This window comes from Colletotrichum destructivum, chromosome 1 (assembly GCF_034447905.1).
Source record: "Colletotrichum destructivum chromosome 1, complete sequence".
NCBI lineage: Eukaryota > Fungi > Ascomycota > Sordariomycetes > Glomerellales > Glomerellaceae > Colletotrichum > Colletotrichum destructivum.
The window spans coordinates 7,205,686-7,222,899 of NC_085896.1; the positions used below are offsets into that span (position 1 = coordinate 7,205,686).

General features: G+C 53.5%; 9 protein-coding genes across 9 annotated transcripts; 2 read left to right on the forward strand and 7 right to left on the reverse strand.

The window, feature by feature from the left end:
• Nucleotides 1-1,333: 1,333 nt before the first annotated feature.
• CDEST_02140 (Putative forkhead box protein J2/3) lies at nt 1,334-2,292 on the reverse strand (the record flags this gene model as incomplete). The annotated part of the gene is made up of 2 exons (XM_062918299.1): nt 1,334-1,885; nt 1,954-2,292. 2 exons carry the CDS (start codon nt 2,290-2,292, stop codon nt 1,334-1,336), a joined length of 891 nt encoding a protein of 296 aa, XP_062774350.1.
• Nucleotides 2,293-3,868: 1,576 nt separating this feature from the next.
• CDEST_02141 (Putative extracellular membrane protein, CFEM) lies at nt 3,869-5,484 on the reverse strand (the record flags this gene model as incomplete). The annotated part of the gene is made up of 6 exons (XM_062918300.1): nt 3,869-4,286; nt 4,348-4,724; nt 4,782-4,886; nt 4,935-5,113; nt 5,170-5,308; nt 5,365-5,484. 6 exons carry the CDS (start codon nt 5,482-5,484, stop codon nt 3,869-3,871), a joined length of 1,338 nt encoding a protein of 445 aa, XP_062774351.1.
• Nucleotides 5,485-6,187: 703 nt separating this feature from the next.
• On the reverse strand, nt 6,188-7,029 carry CDEST_02142 (uncharacterized protein; the record flags this gene model as incomplete). Its single annotated transcript, XM_062918301.1, has 2 exons — nt 6,188-6,962; nt 7,016-7,029. 2 exons carry the CDS (start codon nt 7,027-7,029, stop codon nt 6,188-6,190), a joined length of 789 nt encoding a protein of 262 aa, XP_062774352.1.
• A 515-nt stretch (nt 7,030-7,544) lies between these two features.
• Nucleotides 7,545-8,099, forward strand: CDEST_02143 (uncharacterized protein; the record flags this gene model as incomplete). Its single annotated transcript, XM_062918302.1, has 1 exon — nt 7,545-8,099. One exon carries the CDS (start codon nt 7,545-7,547, stop codon nt 8,097-8,099), a length of 555 nt encoding a protein of 184 aa, XP_062774353.1.
• Nucleotides 8,100-10,231: 2,132 nt separating this feature from the next.
• Nucleotides 10,232-11,111, forward strand: CDEST_02144 (uncharacterized protein; the record flags this gene model as incomplete). Its single annotated transcript, XM_062918303.1, has 2 exons — nt 10,232-10,641; nt 10,697-11,111. The coding sequence occupies 2 exons, from the start codon at nt 10,232-10,234 to the stop codon at nt 11,109-11,111; spliced, it is 825 nt and encodes a 274-aa protein (XP_062774354.1).
• A 215-nt stretch (nt 11,112-11,326) lies between these two features.
• On the reverse strand, nt 11,327-12,123 carry CDEST_02145 (uncharacterized protein). The gene has a single exon (XM_062918304.1). The coding sequence runs from the start codon at nt 12,005-12,007 to the stop codon at nt 11,381-11,383; it is 627 nt and encodes a 208-aa protein (XP_062774355.1). The 5' UTR covers nt 12,008-12,123; the 3' UTR covers nt 11,327-11,380.
• A 477-nt stretch (nt 12,124-12,600) lies between these two features.
• Nucleotides 12,601-13,020, reverse strand: CDEST_02146 (Putative Chromo-like domain superfamily protein; the record flags this gene model as incomplete). Its single annotated transcript, XM_062918305.1, has 1 exon — nt 12,601-13,020. One exon carries the CDS (start codon nt 13,018-13,020, stop codon nt 12,601-12,603), a length of 420 nt encoding a protein of 139 aa, XP_062774356.1.
• A 480-nt stretch (nt 13,021-13,500) lies between these two features.
• Nucleotides 13,501-14,117, reverse strand: CDEST_02147 (uncharacterized protein; the record flags this gene model as incomplete). Its single annotated transcript, XM_062918306.1, has 2 exons — nt 13,501-13,817; nt 13,868-14,117. The coding sequence occupies 2 exons, from the start codon at nt 14,115-14,117 to the stop codon at nt 13,501-13,503; spliced, it is 567 nt and encodes a 188-aa protein (XP_062774357.1).
• A 309-nt stretch (nt 14,118-14,426) lies between these two features.
• Nucleotides 14,427-15,932, reverse strand: CDEST_02148 (Putative ankyrin repeat-containing domain superfamily; the record flags this gene model as incomplete). Its single annotated transcript, XM_062918307.1, has 1 exon — nt 14,427-15,932. One exon carries the CDS (start codon nt 15,930-15,932, stop codon nt 14,427-14,429), a length of 1,506 nt encoding a protein of 501 aa, XP_062774358.1.
• Between the last annotated feature and the right edge of the window lie 1,282 nt (nt 15,933-17,214).

The following is a 17,214-nucleotide window of genomic DNA, read 5'->3' on the forward strand; positions in this document are numbered from 1 at the left end:
CGTACGGTGCATGCCCGGGGGATAGTGGTCCAGCAGGAAGCTGGAGGCGATGACAGGCACGGCGAATCTTTTCAATGCGTCGACGGAGTCGCAATGTGTGAGAAACCGCGCGAGGTGCGCTTGTAGATCTGCCGCTACCGGATTGTTCAGCCGAGAGACGGCGAGGAAGCTGAGGGGCGGAGCGTCGGCATCACCGAGTTGCTCCGTGGCGTGGCGTAGAAGACCGGCGAGATGGGTGGCCGAGAAAAGGCAGCTGGCGAGGACGCGCTCAACTCTCTTGGTCTCGGCCATGTAGGAAAGCTCGTTGCTCAGGATGTCCCAACACAAGGAATGGAGATGGCGTCGCAAAGACTTGGGAGACGTGTCGGCCAGGCTGATGACGCGGACGCCGTGGAAACGCTCGGATGCATGGACGTTTGTCCTCTTGCGGACGGCCTCTAGTAACTGGCAGCGTGCAGAGTTCTCGTCGCCGCCGTTCGTGACGACGACCAGCCAGGGACGCACCGACGATGTCGAAGGTGTTTCTAACTTCAACCACGACGCAAGCCGCTGGGCGACAATCTCTACACCGCCGACATCGTCGGCAAAGAGGCAGACCACATCGGCAAACGGGAAAAGCATGCGGTTATAGACATGGTCGCCAGATTCCACGGCTGTGGACGGGCGGGCTGCGCCGTGCGAGGTCGATAGCGACCTCGTTGCAAGTTCATGACAGAGCGTGGATTTTCTCGGCCTCCCGAGCCGTTCATGGGGAGGGATATCGGCGTCGGCAATCAGAGTGGGCCTCCCGTCGGAGACGCCGATCGGGGCCAGGGAAAGATGGATCTCGCCGTGACCCCTGGTTGTGTTGGGTCGGGTGATGTCTACTCCAAGTCTTTGCATAACGATCCGCTTGGTCGCATTTCCTATCAACACGAGTGTACTTGGGTGTTGGCTGTCCGGACGTGGCAGACTCTCCAGCAGTCTCTGGGCACGGTCCGAACTTTCGACAACATATGCCTGGTCTTTGGTTGACACACGGAGCCAGCCGGTGTGTTTACAACGGGCCATGGTGTCTATGGGGCTACGTTCGCCAGTTTACCACAGGGGAGACGGCGCGTCTGTTTAATAGTAGTGGTAGACGGGCGGTTCGGAAGCCAAAACGAGCTGTGGGCAGATGGGCTCGAAGCCCGATGTATTGGGGAGATCCAGAACTGTCTGCGACCCCTTGGCCAGCACTCTGAAGACACTTTTGGCCGAGCTATTCAGTCAAGTCTAGGGCGGTCGACGGCTGTTCCCGGTTGCGCGACCACCTGCAATACTACATAACGCTAAGACGCTAGAAATTCAACCATCACGCCGCCCAACAAACAAACGTTTCCGAGTAAGGACGCGAGCTCACACGGGCATTCGCCACTGGTGGAGGACAACCCGGAGTGCTAGCACACAACTGGAACGTGCCACTGATGTCTGTCCGACCAAGTTTGTGTCGGCTACAGAAGCAGCTGCAGTAGGGCCAGTTTACGTAGCGTCCGCTGTCCAAGTTCCAAGCCCATAGTGGATCGAGCATGTACCCCAACCCGTTTTCCGTTGAAACAGCAGGACTCGGCGTTGGATAGTTGGAAGAAGGCTCGCCTGCGAATTGACTCTTCTCCGGGGACGTGGAAGAGCCGAGACTCCAAGGGCTGTGGTGGTCGTGGCGAGCGTCGGACACGGTCACTTGCGGAACGTTGCATGAATCGGGTGCACGCGACGTAGGCGACGATGGCATACCGTTTCTCTTGGCAGTAGACACCCTGACCTTTTTTCTGCGATCCGTTCGAGGTTTGCGCGTTGGTTGGACCTGCTTCAAAGCTGCGTCTACAAGCTTCCAATAGGAGCCTTTACCGTCTAGTCGTTCGAAAGCCTATTGTCCACAGATTAGCAGGGTGCCACTTCCACCTCGCATCGCTCTCCTGCATGACGTCAACGAACCTTGTTCAGGCAGAGGTTGGAGCGAACGCTGTTCTTCCATCCTTTTTTTCCCCTGTTGGCTCTCCAGGTGTTTCGTTTAAACCAACCGTAGAGTTCGCTGAGCCTCATCTGCTGCGTTTCGCTGCTGAGAAGTGCCATGTGAATGAGCTCCGCATATGTCATCTTGCGTCCGCTTTCGTCCACCCTGGTGTCGGTAGTCGGCGATGGTTGGTCGGCTGCCTTGGCCGGCTGTGGAGAGAACGGCTGCCCGCCAAAGGTGTGCTGCGGCGTGCATGTTTGTGCCGGCATGCGGCGTGGCTTAATGTCAGGAGAAACGGGTAATGCGCGAGCGGGATCCATTGATTCGAGCTGGCTCGCTGCGCCGGCACATGAAAGCTTGGCATTGAAAATGAAATGTTGGCTAACACGCAAACTCGTGGAAGCCGCATCGATTCCTCGGAGACATCCTACTCCGGCCGATGCTCTTATTTTCGGGCTCTCACAGTACCTATTGCCTTACCTGGTGATGCACAACAGTATGGAGCGTTTGATGACAAGTCGTTCGACGCTGGAATAAGATCCCAAAGTGGCTACAACTTACTACGGTACAGTGGCCAGATTGAAAACCAGCTGCTGTTGCAACCCCCACTGAGGCCATCACTGGGATATCGAGAGCAGCAGCCGAAAGTGGAGCAACAGAAAGAAGCATAGGCCGCTGGGTGCTGGGCATAGTAAATAATACAGAGGGCATGTTCTGGCTCGAACGTAGTAGGCAGGTCCAAAAACGTCGCTCGCCACCAAGAATCTCACGTAGAACAACCAGAAAGGGACACTGTTTACGCGAAGCCTAAAAAGCCTAAACTGGATGTCTTCGCTGAGTCGCAGTAGCAGCCGTTTGTGGCCTTGTCTCGTTGCCGCACCCTGCCTTGGGGAATCCTCCACCAAGATTGTGGCCAAGCAGGCCTGCCTTTCACCGAACCGCACGGGGCACGTAATCACCGCACTGTTGTGGGAATAAAGCGACGAAACCGATGTGATGGGAGGCGTCGACCGCCGCGCATTTCGTCGCGTAGCATCCGATAAGGGATTCTAGTCTCAAGCGCCAACAGGACCAGCACCATGACGCCAGCAAAGCGCAATCCGTCTCTGGCGGGGTCTATCTCTGGGCCTTTTGCGAGGCCTTCTCCAAGGTTTTCTCTTCCAAGTCTCTGGCTTGATCGCTGAACCTTTCGCGCAACAGTCCCTATCTTTTGCCGGCCGCCTAACTAGGACTCAGTATAGCGAAATCACGTTCTCGTCGTTGCTCAGCCGACCTTACCCTGCAAAACTCGCCGAGTGCACACAAACCGTCCAAGCTCTCGATTGCGACGCAACATGGAGCACATTCTAGACAATTGAGAGGCAATTGAGAGGCCTCTCGGAAGAGTAGGCCATTTGTCATTTCTCCGCCACCGTAAAGAGAAGACGAAGCTCTGCATTAGCGACTGGAACTCCACTTGGCAGGAATAAATGGCCAAAACCGCCGATGCTGTGTGCACCAGGATGCTGACCAGACATACCAACCAAATGACGTTGCAGTTGGTGAATGGTCATGTCACGATTTGAAGCCTTTCAAGTATTGTGATCTCAAACAATAAGGCCAGCACACCAACTATTTTCGGGACATAGCTGCGATACCGCACACCTGCAATGATATCCTCGCGAGAAAACCTCTGCATCCGTTATTTCTTGAAGCGATGCCCTTCAGCTGCGCATCATGACTCATCACGCTGCCTTGTGAAATCTCCAACCCTGTCACAACACTAGCGTCTCATTGTTTCAAGTTCTCTATCTGGTCCATCCTCGTTGATGTTATATCCTCGTCGGTGATTCAGACCCTCTCGCCGCTGCAAGAATGTCTTCGTAGGAAACGATCTCCACTGCCGAGACCCTGCCGTCATGCTTTGTTCCTCGGCCCAGAGTAGGCAGGCGGTGGAACGGGCGGCGTGTCAATGGCCATGTAGGACTGGCGGTCGACCTCCACCGTCGTCGTCACGAGAACACCCTGACCTGTTTGTTGGGGCGCGGGATCGCTCTCTTTTTGCTTCCGAATACGGGATCGTCTCAGTCTGTCAAGAGACCGGCGCCAGATTCGTTTCGGACTCTTTTTGAAAAAGCTTCCCGACGATGCGGGACGACGTCGGGACGCGATGTTGACAAGTAGCAAACGCAGAGTGGGTGAACTCGCACATAGCATCGCCATGGACTGCTCAATGAACGACCACACCACAATATCAACATGGTCCCACGTCTCATCGAACGTAGTGCTGTACTCCACCAGATACTTGATCCGGATGGCTGATGTCACGCAAGCGCTGCCAGCCATGTCAGGATTCTTCTAGTCCCCTTCTGCTATAAAACGAGTGTCTGACTCACAAGGAACCGACACTGAACAGCGCAATAACTGCCAGGCGCCGCGGGCGAGAAATCTTCAGCTGCCAAACGTGGGGAATCGGCAGGAGCAAGATGGCGATATCTTCCGCCATGGCCAATCCGCCGCTGCTGTATCCCACCGCCTGTGAGTTTAGACAGCGACGGTCAGTGATGGTGCGATCCCAGATCGATTGTACAGGTGTACATTGCACCGCAAACGGGATAGTGAAGACCGTGCCATGAAGCAGGAGGATGATCTCGATGCTCTGAGCGATTCTCCGAAAGGTTTGTGACGGGAAGATGCGGCGGAGGAAAAGCACGATCGACAGCTTCACGGCGGCTTGGAGGACAGTGTAGACCAAGTTTCCAACGTAAAGCATCTGACTCGACGTTAGAGCGAGGCGTCACAATCAATCGGCGGACCCGGGTTCCCGAACCTTGCGGATGACAATGCCGTTCCCCACCGGTATCGTCCAGTAGTGCATGCCGAAACCAATGCTTGTGATGTGCAGGTAGACTGCAGTCAGAGTGATCATCAGGACCTGTCGGGTGACATTAGACTAGTTCGCTGGGGGAGTTGGGCCACTTACCGCCGCGAAGATGGTCGTATAGTCGTCCCCCCACAGGCCACCGGCGTACTTCATCCTCGTAAAAAGGCGAAGTGCCACGATGAGAAACACGAGACTGCAGCTGATGATGAGCGTACGTCGGACTTCCAACCTCCGCGATTCCTTGGGATACGCTTCGCATAGGACTCCTTCCACCGTCGCTGCAGCTTCACCAGGTGGTTAGAATGGCACTGTGAATGGAGACGGCTAAGCCAACTTAGTTGATCGCCAAACGGACAGTGTGTTTGCACACATGCCGATAGTTCCGCCTGGACGGCAATGCTAGAACAGATACAAGCAGTCACGTCTGCTGGATCGCAGGCGGACATGGAAAATGTGCTGCTGATACACTCAGACTAGATGGATGACTTATCAGCATGACAGAGACCTGGATGATGACGCAAAGACTCACAGCACATGTCGGAACCTGCGAAAGAACCTCGGCGGCCGACGTTGCCTTCACGATGGCAACAGAAAGCTGCAAAATCAGGAGAACGAGAACTGACGACTGACGGGACGTTATTAAGGGCATACTGACAACAGTGACAAGAAAGTGTGAGGGTGCCGAGACACATGGGTGCCAACGATGTCACCGAGGTTTCAGCTCTGACGGGAGCGGCATACGGTATATGGGGGGCACACCTCAACGTACTCCGTACCATCATGATGGATGGAATACATGCGGCACTGGGAGAGATATTTGGCGTCGACCGTAGCAGCCGAAATATGCTTCCTGTACTTTTCACGCAGGAGAGATGGCAAGTAGTCGTGCGCGAGAAGAACAGAGCTTACAGAGCCATTTACGGCGCCGGTGGCCAGCCTACTGATCGATGCCTCGTCTTGCGTATCTGCTCGTTCGTTACGAATCTATGACAAAGGTGGTCGGTATTTGGCGATTTGCAGCTAGGCTTGAAAGGCAAGGCTTAGAATGCTATCAGAATGTCTGCTCTCCACCGTTAGCACCAGTCGTGTGCATTATCTTACGCAGTGATCTGCAAGCAGCCCATCGTAGTTTTTGATACAGGTGGTAGGGAAGAACCCTTCGACATGTCATGGTTGCTCTGGGGATTACCAGGAGCCTTAGCGCGTCCTGGCATGAGCTGGTTCACTCAAAGCGCGTAGACATCAAGCGAGAGATCTGAAATCATTCGGATAGCAATATTTTGTAGAGAACCAACAGCGCGAGCAAACGGCACGCGATAAAATCCCTCATGCTCTCAGAAGTAACTGCTCGACTAGTCTACATCATCCTCATCTTCGTCCGTGTTCGACTCAGGGCTTTCCTCAGACACATCTACGCCTCCATCAAAGCTAGAATCGGCATCAGACGTGCTGACATACTCACCATCCGACAGGTCTTCATCCATGTCACACATCGAGTGGCCTGCCGACTCTAGCTCTTCGTCGCTGAGCGTGTTGAGAAACAACTCGGACACGTCTGCGGTGTTCAGCTGAAAGACGGCCCTTGTGCGGTGCATCGACGACTCGTGAGTGTCGGGAAACAAGATCCGTACGCAGCAGTACATATAAAGCATCTTCCTCGACACGGAATCGTCGCAGAGGTTGGGAGTTGCGGGCAGCAGCCCCGGCTGGATAGCGTCTTCCGGCGCATGGATCTCCAATATCCGCGCAGAGAACATCAGAACTTGCTCCAACACCTTGACAATGACAGGTATGTTGCTAAAGTCAAAGTTCAACGCCTTATCGAACTCGAACAGGAGGTTGAATCTGTTGTCGGACGGGCCATCGTCTGGCTGTTCGTGCGCGTCGCGGAGTTTCAGGCAGGCTAGAAGCGCGGCCACCTTGACGACGAACTCTTTGCCTTGGAGTGGCCCACATAGACTGCTTATGACATAGGCAACGAACCGATCTCCCGAGGTGCTGTTGATGTCTTCTTTTACTCTGTCAAACGGCGGGTACCACGTGTCGTCAGTCAGTCCGTTATGGGGACAGTTGACGGCCAGGCAGATGGCAAGGCAGCACTGCTCATCCTGTCTAAGTAGATTTTTCCTGATCTCATCAGCAGGCTATCCACCGTGATAGAACAATGATGCCCGGCTTACCACATGGAGTCCATGGTCTATATGAGCACGTCTATGGCTGCTCGGTAGTTTCTGTTCGCTTCACGCCGACGACGACGACTTTTATATCGTCTACAACTTGGCTGCAAACTGGCATCGAATGGAATTGAAGCAAATCCTGCTCTTCGTCTACGCAGACTTATGTTGACGTCCGACATCATCGACCCAAAACGAGTCTCCTGCCTACTGGGCTGTGCAGAAGCAACAACTGGCGTAAGCAATTCATTTCAATAGCAGTTCTGCAATGGTCTTGGGGGCTTGGACACAGTCGTGAAGTGAGACGTGGATGCACACCCATTCGTGACGTTGAAAGAACGGCAACGACAGTGGCCTGGTCCGCTTTGCTGGTTGGTGTTTTGGCTTCGCACAATGCGCTTCTGGTCATCTTCTGGCTTTTTCTTCTTGAACTCTACAACTGCATATTCCTTGCCTATTCAACAGTATATAATGATCTTGTACGCGGGGTTTGACATTCTGAAAGCAGTTAAGCCCATCTGCATAAAAGAGTCGCATGGCATCCAGACCTTTGAAACGCCCTCGCCAATCAGCTGGTTGGCCGAGCCAACTGACCGACATAGACAACGAAGTCGTGGCTTTAGGTGGAACAACCCACGCAATCGACCTCAAAGACGACACTATACAGTCTCAAAAAGCACCGGTCAGTAGGGAAAAACGTCTGGAGGAACTCGTGAGAGACTCCGGCCGTCTCAGACAAGAACTTGACTACTGGAAAAGCGTCGCCCTGACGGGGTCCTCCTTCATAGCCAACGTCGACGAAGCTGTGGCGCAGCTTGCCGAGATTGTCAGCAGATTTAGGAGTGTCATTGATGAGACAAACTCGATAGTGGTGGAGAAGAGTATGGCTCGTGGTTACCCGTCGGAATCCGATCCAAACGGCGACCTAGAGAGACAGACCGGTTGTAGACAAGACTTGCCGTTGACGAAAGCCGACCTCGATCTACTCCTGACTCCTGTTAGCCGGAGTCGAGAGGGGTATGACTTTGAAGTTGTTGATCCGAAAACGAGTCCGAAGCGGGTACCAAACAATCATGGAGGCTGGTTCTGATTGAAGCATAAGGCATCACGGAGATCATCTTTGATCAGTTCGGTTATCTAGTATTGGGGTTGACTCTTTGCTTATACCGCTCCGGGCAAAATACTTCTTGTGTCAGAAAAAGGCTTCGGCCGATCTGAAGTACTGTCCACTAGTTATGAGCAGAAGCAGGGGCAAGCAATAATCTTGAAGACACCTAGTGTCTATGGAAGGGGCTCCAGAGGGTGAGATCTTGTCGCCGACTCCGAACACGGCTGAAGTGTTTCGTGCTGGGCAGCAGCTAGAATCAGCTCTCCCGTTCCTCAGTCACTTCGAAGTTAGGCTAAAAACAGGCGCGAAAAATCCATGCAGTATACATCAAAGGCAAGGAGCCAACAGTCTGGCACTTGCTTTCGCCGGCGTGACCGGCTGCATTCGTCGCTTCTCCCTAGATGACTAGGTCATCGAAGAAAGTTCTCGATTACGTTATGGACATGTTTTTTGACAACAACAAATGGCACGAAGCTGCCGTCAGAATTGGAGCCAATCCCATTTTCTTCGGCTCCGCCCTCAAGTGACCTGCCAATGGTGAAGACTGTCGAGAGCTTCACCTTGAAGCTGCTTCGATGGACTGGACCGGGGGTCTCTAGGACAAAGCCGGGTTGGCCAACTCGCTGAAACGTCCCAAGTCCGTGGGTGAAGTCCTTTCGCGAATTCAGGGCGCGGATTCACGCTTCACTTTGAATATCCAAGAAGTACTTGCGTATTCTACTACAACAAGGGCCGGGGGCATCTGGAGGAGTTTCACATTCCAGGCCACCAGCTGCCTTGGAAAAGACTTGATTTGATTCCTCTGCAGTACCTTTTGTCCACATATGACTCGAAGTCGCTCAAACGGGCGGTGACGCAGGATGCGAGCATAGAATTGGAACCTCAATGTTGAGATGCACCTTTGCGGGAGTGGTTGGCATAAGTCCCCGCTAACAGGCCACCGACTACGTATGTCATGTTATATTAGCAGCATCATGGTTAATTGAGGGCATCGCACGCGAATGAATGTGTAGTCCGATGAAGCAAGCTTTGATTGTACGAAAATTTAACGTTAACCGCCTCGTAAATCTTGAATCTGTAGGTTGTCTATGAATGACCATCATGAACCCAGAGTCTAAGCAAAAAAATGATCAAGTGTTCGTGAAAGCAAGAGCTTGTACAGTAGGCGTGGTTCTCCATCCTTGACCCTTCAGGCCTCTTCGTTGCAGTCGTTCGTTGCAGTCGTTCGTTGATAGATGGTGTCCACATGGCTGCGCCTTCCTTGAAGCTGAGAACCCGTGTTCGTCGAGGCGATAAACAGCTCTAATCAATCTCCTTGCCGACGCAACTAGGACCCAGAGCCCGTTTGCCGCTTCGAGCTCCGCAACAAGACACAGAGATTGGTTGGCTGCGTTCCATTGTTGGCCCAGTCTTCTGCATCTAATGGCAAATCCATGAACAAGTGATGCGGGTGTGCCAAGAGCCAATTACCGCTTTTGGGAAGCGTGTTGTCAGCAATACAGCAGATACCTTGCGCGCTCCTGCATGTCTCTGGTCGCGAAGAGGACCCAATAACGGCTGCGATAAAAGGCATGTTGGCTCAAGTCACCAAAAGCCGATTCGCATCAGGCTGGGTCGTACCGCACAGAAGTTGCCCCGTACAATCGGCCTGCCGATCCACAAGTGGCTGCGACGCAGCAACCGGACATCAAACCCAACAGCCGATTTCGTACGCGACTGCACCTCAGGCGATGATTGGCGTGGTTTCGTGCGCAAGTCTTGACTAACCCCTGACCCTTGTGTTCATCTTCACGTTCACATGGCGGCGCAGTATGTAAGCTGCTCGTTGGCTATCATCACCTCCCACTTCGCCGACTCGAATGCTTGTCGGAAAACCGGGCTTGTGCCAACTCAGGCACAAGATCTCAAGCACCTCCATCCCCGTTGCGACCAAGACTCGGCACCGCCTGCGCCTGCGCCTGCGGCGGTTGTGTAATTTACCAAAGATCGCCAGATGTGCTGCTTGAACAACCAATTTATATAGCACGACAATCCCCTCCGTCACGTACTTCACGTTCTGCTTCACTACCGCCAAAGATTCAACGACGTACTCAGCAAACTCCCCCTCAACGATAATGACTTCTCGAATTTCCATACCTAACTTGCTGACGCCCGATCTGGCCATGCAGACAGTCCCTGCGGAGGTTGACGTTCGTTCTGGAAATCCGTCTAGACCACAAACCCCGCCACAGAAAGACATGTCGTTGTCAACAAACGGCATATACCATCAACAAGACGTCGAGTCGTGCTCCGAGGCGGCGATGCGCACTACAGAAGTTCACTCGTTACTACCGCCTGCAAAGCTGACTTCATCTGGGAACCCCACTTGGAAGGATGTGTTCTCGGTGCATATGCTGCAACCGTCGACAATAACGTCTGCAAGTATGGCTCTTCAGCAACAGATGTTCGATGGTTATGGCAGTCTAGGGCTCCCTGGCTACTCGCTTCAGATGGTACCTCCCTGTTGTTGCGATTCATCCATCAAGTGAGTGAAAGCCGCAGCCTGTCAGGAATCAAGATTCGCAACTAACGACCTCAAGTTTCTTGCTTCTTACATCCTTATGCGATCAGCAGCTCCTCGATAGTCCCAGTCTGGGCAACTATGAGCCTGCCTTTCTCCACCCCACCTACAACTCCTATTATGGGTGGCATCCTGGTTATGCAAGTGGGATGTGCAAGCCACTGGAAAACGGCGCTTCGAATGGCTATTTCATGGAGAGCCCGTACCCCGAAGCCTACTTGACTGGTGCAAGCCTGAGCAGCGCTGTGTTTGTCGATGATACGACGGTCGAGCTGTTTCAACCGTGGACCTACGGTCTCGACGCTCAGCCTGTCCAGCAACAGGACTTCGTGCTTGGTAACGGCGACAGTTGGAATGTTATTGGGGGGCAAAATGGGTCTATCACAGATTCTGCACCATCCTTTTCTGGCCGGATAACCTCCTTAGACTCTTGAGAGGTTCCCTTCCTTATTCCTGCTTCGTTCGATTGCGCATGGGTCAACACTGTATAATGTAGCGACTGTTGTTTAGTCCAGCACGAGAGAATCAAAACCGGAGTCTTGTATACGAGTGCGTAAACATAAGAGTACTCCGTTAAGTCAGTCCGTGTGAGGTCACATCTCAAGGACCTATCGTCCAGGCCGATAGCGTGATTGCCAATGAAATAATCAAAGCCACGTCCACTTAAATTTTCATCACTTAACTGCGTTGAGGCCCTTCCTCTCTATGCCGCGCATGCGTCTGCCCCTTTGTCTCTGATGCCAACCCTAGACTGCTCCAACATGATCCTGATCAGAGAACGACCGGCTGCCGTACCACCCAAATCCACGCGGCGGACAAACCGAAGACGTTCCACAAAAGTCTCGCTAGCTTCGGTGGAGTCTTCCCACTCTGTCGCGTCGTCCACGGCGCTCATGGCGCATCCGTTCAAGTTGTAACCAGAAGCACTGCGTCTGATTTCCGCTCTCGCTGTTCTTGCTTGACGCCCTGGTTGACGTTTCTCGTCGTAAAACGCGACGTGCGCAGTCTGATGAGCCCCGGCGGAAGACTGCAAATGCTGGTCGCTGTTGGTGATGTGGGGTCGTGTTCGATTCGCATGTCCCTCGGAGGAAAGCGCAAGACGAGGTGTCGTGGCGGGGCAAGGTGTCCTGGCGAGGCCGGGCATGGACAGCGCTGTTTCGTGTCGCCAATCGCGAACGGCGTGTGCCCCTTCTGACGGTACTGCCGAACATCGAGGGCTTTCGGTATGAGGCGACATGGAAGAAACCCAGTCGCTAATGACGTCGGAAGAAGTTGAACATTGACACCACATTTTGATTGGCCGGCAACCAGAAGGAACTGAGGCTCCCATTTTTGGACATCGTGTAACCTTCGAATCCTAAATAGCAAATCCCCAGGCCATAGTTGGTGGTCACTGTACGTACTCCGGTTGAGCGCTCGCGAAGAATCTGTTGCTTGGTCGGTGGATCCCTCTTCGCTCCAAAAGAGGCGCCTTGGTCTGGGGTGTATACTGCGTATAACAGAAAGCTCTTTCTGGACCGCCGAGCAGGGGGCCACATCGGCAAGCCCAGAACTGCAGCAGGCAACAGGCCATTTTGAGAGCTTGACCCAAGAGCGAATGTCAGACGGCCGTAAACCGTATTTCGTAACAAGGAAGCCATTTTGCTCAATATCGGTTTGATGGGACGCATTCACGGTGGTGTGACTGCACGGAAACCGCAAGCAGCTGCAGAGGTCACCTCGATCCGCGGCCAATCAATATGTGTCATTTGCCTTGAGAAATAAAACAGGCTTGCTCTCTTGATTCGAGCAACTGCACATGTTTGCAGCAGACCGTTCTATACGTACATGTATGTCTGCGCTACCAATCATCGTGTTGCGTCGTTTGGTCTACTTTTCGCTCGCCTCACCTCTTTTATTCGTCGTCTGATCTGGCCACGCTACTCACGACCTTCCCCTGCACTTGCAAGCCCGATCGTGCTCTGCTAGTAGGTGGCTGTAGTTTGACATGTCCTCCTCTGCTTCCCACGTGGGACATGCGTATCCGTTCCACCTGACGGCGTACGAAACATTGCCGCCATCGTTCTCATAGCAGCCCACAATGGACTGGAGACATGACGCCCACGCAGGATTGCTCGGCCGAGGTCGCTCAACACATTCTTGCCATACTTTGACGGATTTTTCGTCGTCATAAACCCATAGAAGTTGACGATCGTCTGGCCAATCCCACACGAGGGGATCGGGAGCCTCTGCGACTACGCCATAGAACACTTGGCCGTCACTCTCGAAGGTGCAGATGACCTTGGTTACTTCAAGACGTGACGACCATGCCGCATCGACCGCCGTGCCTTTTTGCACTGTCATGCTGACTTATGGGGGTACGGGTTCTCAAGAGCACAGTCCAGAACTCCTCGCAAGGATGAGTGAAGCTTTGGAAAGAAGACTGATGACGGGAAGAAGGGTCATCGGCTCTCAGTAGGCTACCCGAGTTTAATATGCAAACGCGCAAGCAAATTCGTCTAGACTTATATAATGCAGCCACTTTTCGATCCTATTATTTTATGAGTTGAACGCACAGATCGGCTCTTTTGTCAATAGATCGTTTGTTCTGGATCTTAACTCCAACCGGTCTCCGAGCGATCGCTGCTGCGGAATCTTGCCAATGCTGCACTCTGGCCACACAACTGTAAGAACATGATCACTATATTGTACGTCGCAACACGAAAGCGCTTTGAAGTCGAGCCTTCTGACGGCCACATCGAAAATTTGACTACGTTTTGCTACTATCATGCGCGTCCTCTTGTGTGTACAACTTCGAAGACAGCTGGTATTTACGTGCCGTCTTCATGCCCTCTCAGTGTTGCGGCAGAATCTCTCGAGTAACCTCGTTATCTCCTGGATGGCATACCCATGTTGAGGCGAGATACGCGCAATGAACACTGCTTCATCACTGCCGTCGAACTTCATAGAAATGGTGACGGGCCACTGATTTTTTGCAACCTCCTGCACGACTTCCTGCGCGAGACCAGATACAGCGTCAACTCCCGCGGTTACCCTGATTACCACATCTACTTCTGGCCAAAGGTCTATGCGCCTCGTGTGTATGTCTGGCGTGTCTGGCGCTGTAAAGCCATCGTCGGGCGTAGCGGGGTTGCTATTGGCTTTGTCACGTTAGCAAATGCCGGTGAAGAAGTATGGCAGAATTGCTTACAACTGTTGACGCGTGCCCTTTTCCGTGGACGTTCTTGCTTGATTTGGACGGCTTCTACTAGCTTATGGAGCTCGTTTTCGTCAATAAACGACGTGTTGAAGAGCCGTGCAGCTGAGTCGTCCAAGGTTGGAGAGCTTTGATTGAGGGGAGATTCCATGTCTTTGAAGTTACTTGGGAAACCTGCGGCAACGTACTCAAGAAGTTCATGAGGAAGACACGACCCTAAACTTCGGTCGCAAGTGCAGAACATTACAATTTATAGCCTTTCGCGGCTGCAGACCCCTTGGTCTTGCCCGTCTAAGAATGTCATATGGGACAATGGCCTCCACTGTGCAAAGGGCAGAACGTCCGTCACTTGCCATCAGGGATACATATCCATGTTTCACGCAATCATCCCCCTGTTTGAACAGACATCGTTTGGCCATTCTCGTGAATCTATTGGTTCTACTGCGAACATGGCTGTCATCAGACGGGTTTCCCTACTAGGAACAATGTCTATGTAATGCTTCTTTCTTATTAACCGCCGCGTTACGCATTCTCTACCTACCTCAAGGCGACCTTATGAAAACATATCCGCGATGACAGGTCCTGGCATTCTCTCCTTATTCTTGTTGAATCGCAACACCTTAATGACTCCTGTTTTAGTCAGACTGATCCCGTGCTTCAGCATCTCCGTAACCATACGCACGACTGACCTAGGCGAATCCTGCAGAAACCGCGTTGCCACCGCATCGCCGCTTCTCGATGCAGCCCAAAAGCAGTGCGAGTACAACACATGGAATATCCTCAACAGCTTGGGCTCTCGCGTCAGGAGGCTGATCACACCCCAATCATCTCGCGCGTCCGCCAGCCGCACCAGCTTGTCTATGATGGTGCCCAACACCTCCTCGTCCATCTTGGCACCACGACGCAACAAAATCGACGCCGTGAAAGGGTCCCCATGGCACGTGGAGAGTGTCCAAGTAAGGCTCGTCGCACCGTGCGAGTCGCGTTGATCAATGTCCAAGAGGCCCGAGGAGAGCAACATCTCAGCCTCCCAACGACGCCTCGCGCGGATGAGCTTCAGCAAGAGAGGCCCCGTCCAGTTGGAGCGCGCAGAAATGCAGACCATTGCGTCCGGGTCGGCGCCTGACTTGACGAGACGGTTGATGAGCCGCTGCTTCACTGTCGCCGTCCTCCCGTTTGTTTGCTTGGACCGAGCCAGCAGTGCCAACTCGAGCGGCTTCTGCTCGTAGATGCGGAGCGCGGGGTCGGCCCCCTCGACCAAGCCGTCCGACTCTCCCGTGGCGTCCGCTCCGGCTTCCAAAAGTGACAGGGCTGCAGAGAACATGCCGTCTTCGCACGCCATACTCAGAGCCGTCATGCGCCACGTGTCGATCGTCGTCGTCTGGTTTACGTCCACCCCGAATCGTGCCAGGTGGGCTATGACCGTCTCGGGCGACGGTGACAACAGCGAGTGGATCAGCGGCGTGTCCCCGTTGCTGTCGACCTCGTCCACTCCCAGTCCTTTCTCCTCGATCAGATAGGTGATGACTTCGGTCAGTCCCGCGGCGGCTGCTTGGTGGAGCGCGTTGATCCCAAACTCGGGAGACTCGAGTTGTGCGCCACGGCGAAGGAGGATCATGGAAGTTTCCGCATCCCGGCTGAGAAAAGACATGAAGACGGGGGTGCGCAGTCGGCAGTCGGGGGTCCCGTCGATATCTGCACCGTGATCGAGGAGAAACGAAACGATCTCAGGATAGCCTTTCGAAGCGGCTAGGTACAGGGCCGTGACGAGAAGAGGGCTGGGCCGTTGGGCTTCGATCACGTACATGGTCGTCGGTTTGTTGTAGTCAGCGCCGGCTCGGCGGGTATGCTCAAGTGTGGCGAGGGCCACCCGCATCTCTGTGCAATGGGCAATGGTCTTGAAGACGGCAGAACACCGACCGTTCTTGACATCGTGCCGGTACAGCTTGGGATTGAAGAACGAATGCCAGGCGCGCGAGCATCGTGCGAATCGGGACTGGACAGTGGGTTCGCTATGATTGAAGATGTGCCACACGACATCTAGCGGGATCGGCTTCATGGGGAAGGATGTCTGTGGCTATTGAGCGAGATATCTTGGTTCATGTGACGAAAGAACACGGCGCTGGGGAAACCGAAGACGTTTGCCGAGTCGGGCTCGCTGGTTTCACGCGTATTGCACATAAAGTATGAACTCAGTCTTTTTTCTACATCCAGTACGTCGAAAACATTTACTCTAGACCTGCGGTTGACGCTGTCGTCTGCGATGGTAGCTGCGTTTTTGCTGACCAGACGATACGTGCTCCTCCTGACATTGAGGCATTCCATGCATGCGTTAGGTGCACTGCGTGCTGCATTCGCAGGAGGTCCAAGGCGTATCTGTAGACTAGATATGCCGATGTTGGCTTCCATGGTGCATGTGTATTCGAATCGTTTGTTTTGGCTCGGCTCAGAACTGACATCGGGTTTGGGTGCAAGTGCCTGTCACTTTACGGCCCCGCCCGAGATCGGTTTTGGACGCTCATCTTAGTCTACCTATCGCAAGTATTGGTGAATGCCCCGCAGACAAGCTGAGCAGTAGAATAAAGATCGAGTGTTCTCGGCCATGCAACAAGGATCTTGCTTTCTTCGCAACATCCTGTCCTCCAAATCCGCGTCTGTTTTTCACGTTTGGGTTCCCGCAGTCGAGTTTGGAAGTCGACCGACGTCTTGCGCCGCAATCCCGTGCTAAGAGCCGCTTCTGGCTCCAAAGGTGGGTATCCTGAACTTACAACAAGCATCCTGATTGTTCCGCCACATACCGGCTCATCATGCGATTCTCATAGCGGAGACCGAAAATCGACCTTTTGGCACTGGTGCAACTATGCGCTGCTGAAAGCCTTTTATGGCTTTTAGAAGTGGACATCCCAGCCAGCAACAAGAAGTTGGCCTGCACCAGCACATCGCCTGTCCGTCGGACCCATAACTAGCTCTTTGTAGGAGCCAGTTTCGGCTTTTGGGGGAGCCTTTCCAGCCAAGCAACAAGGGCCTTGCTTGGCTGTGTGCATGCACTGTCAGCGAGGTCGGCATCCCACCCCGATTGCCTTCTGTTGGAATCGCAGGGGATTCAATATACCGTATACGGCAACTTGAGTGACGAAGGGGATACTGTAATAGTGTTGTTGTTACTATCCTTTTCTGCGTGTGGAAGGGCGGAAGCTATCTAGGGGCTGGCAGCCGAGCTGAGGCTGGTAGTTGTGAGCTCTCCCTGTCGGCCGTAGGTACCCCGGGCCCGAATTGGCCCGATCGGCCGAGCCGCGCTAGAAGGCTGATTGATATCCAGTGATATTCTATTCCGACACCTT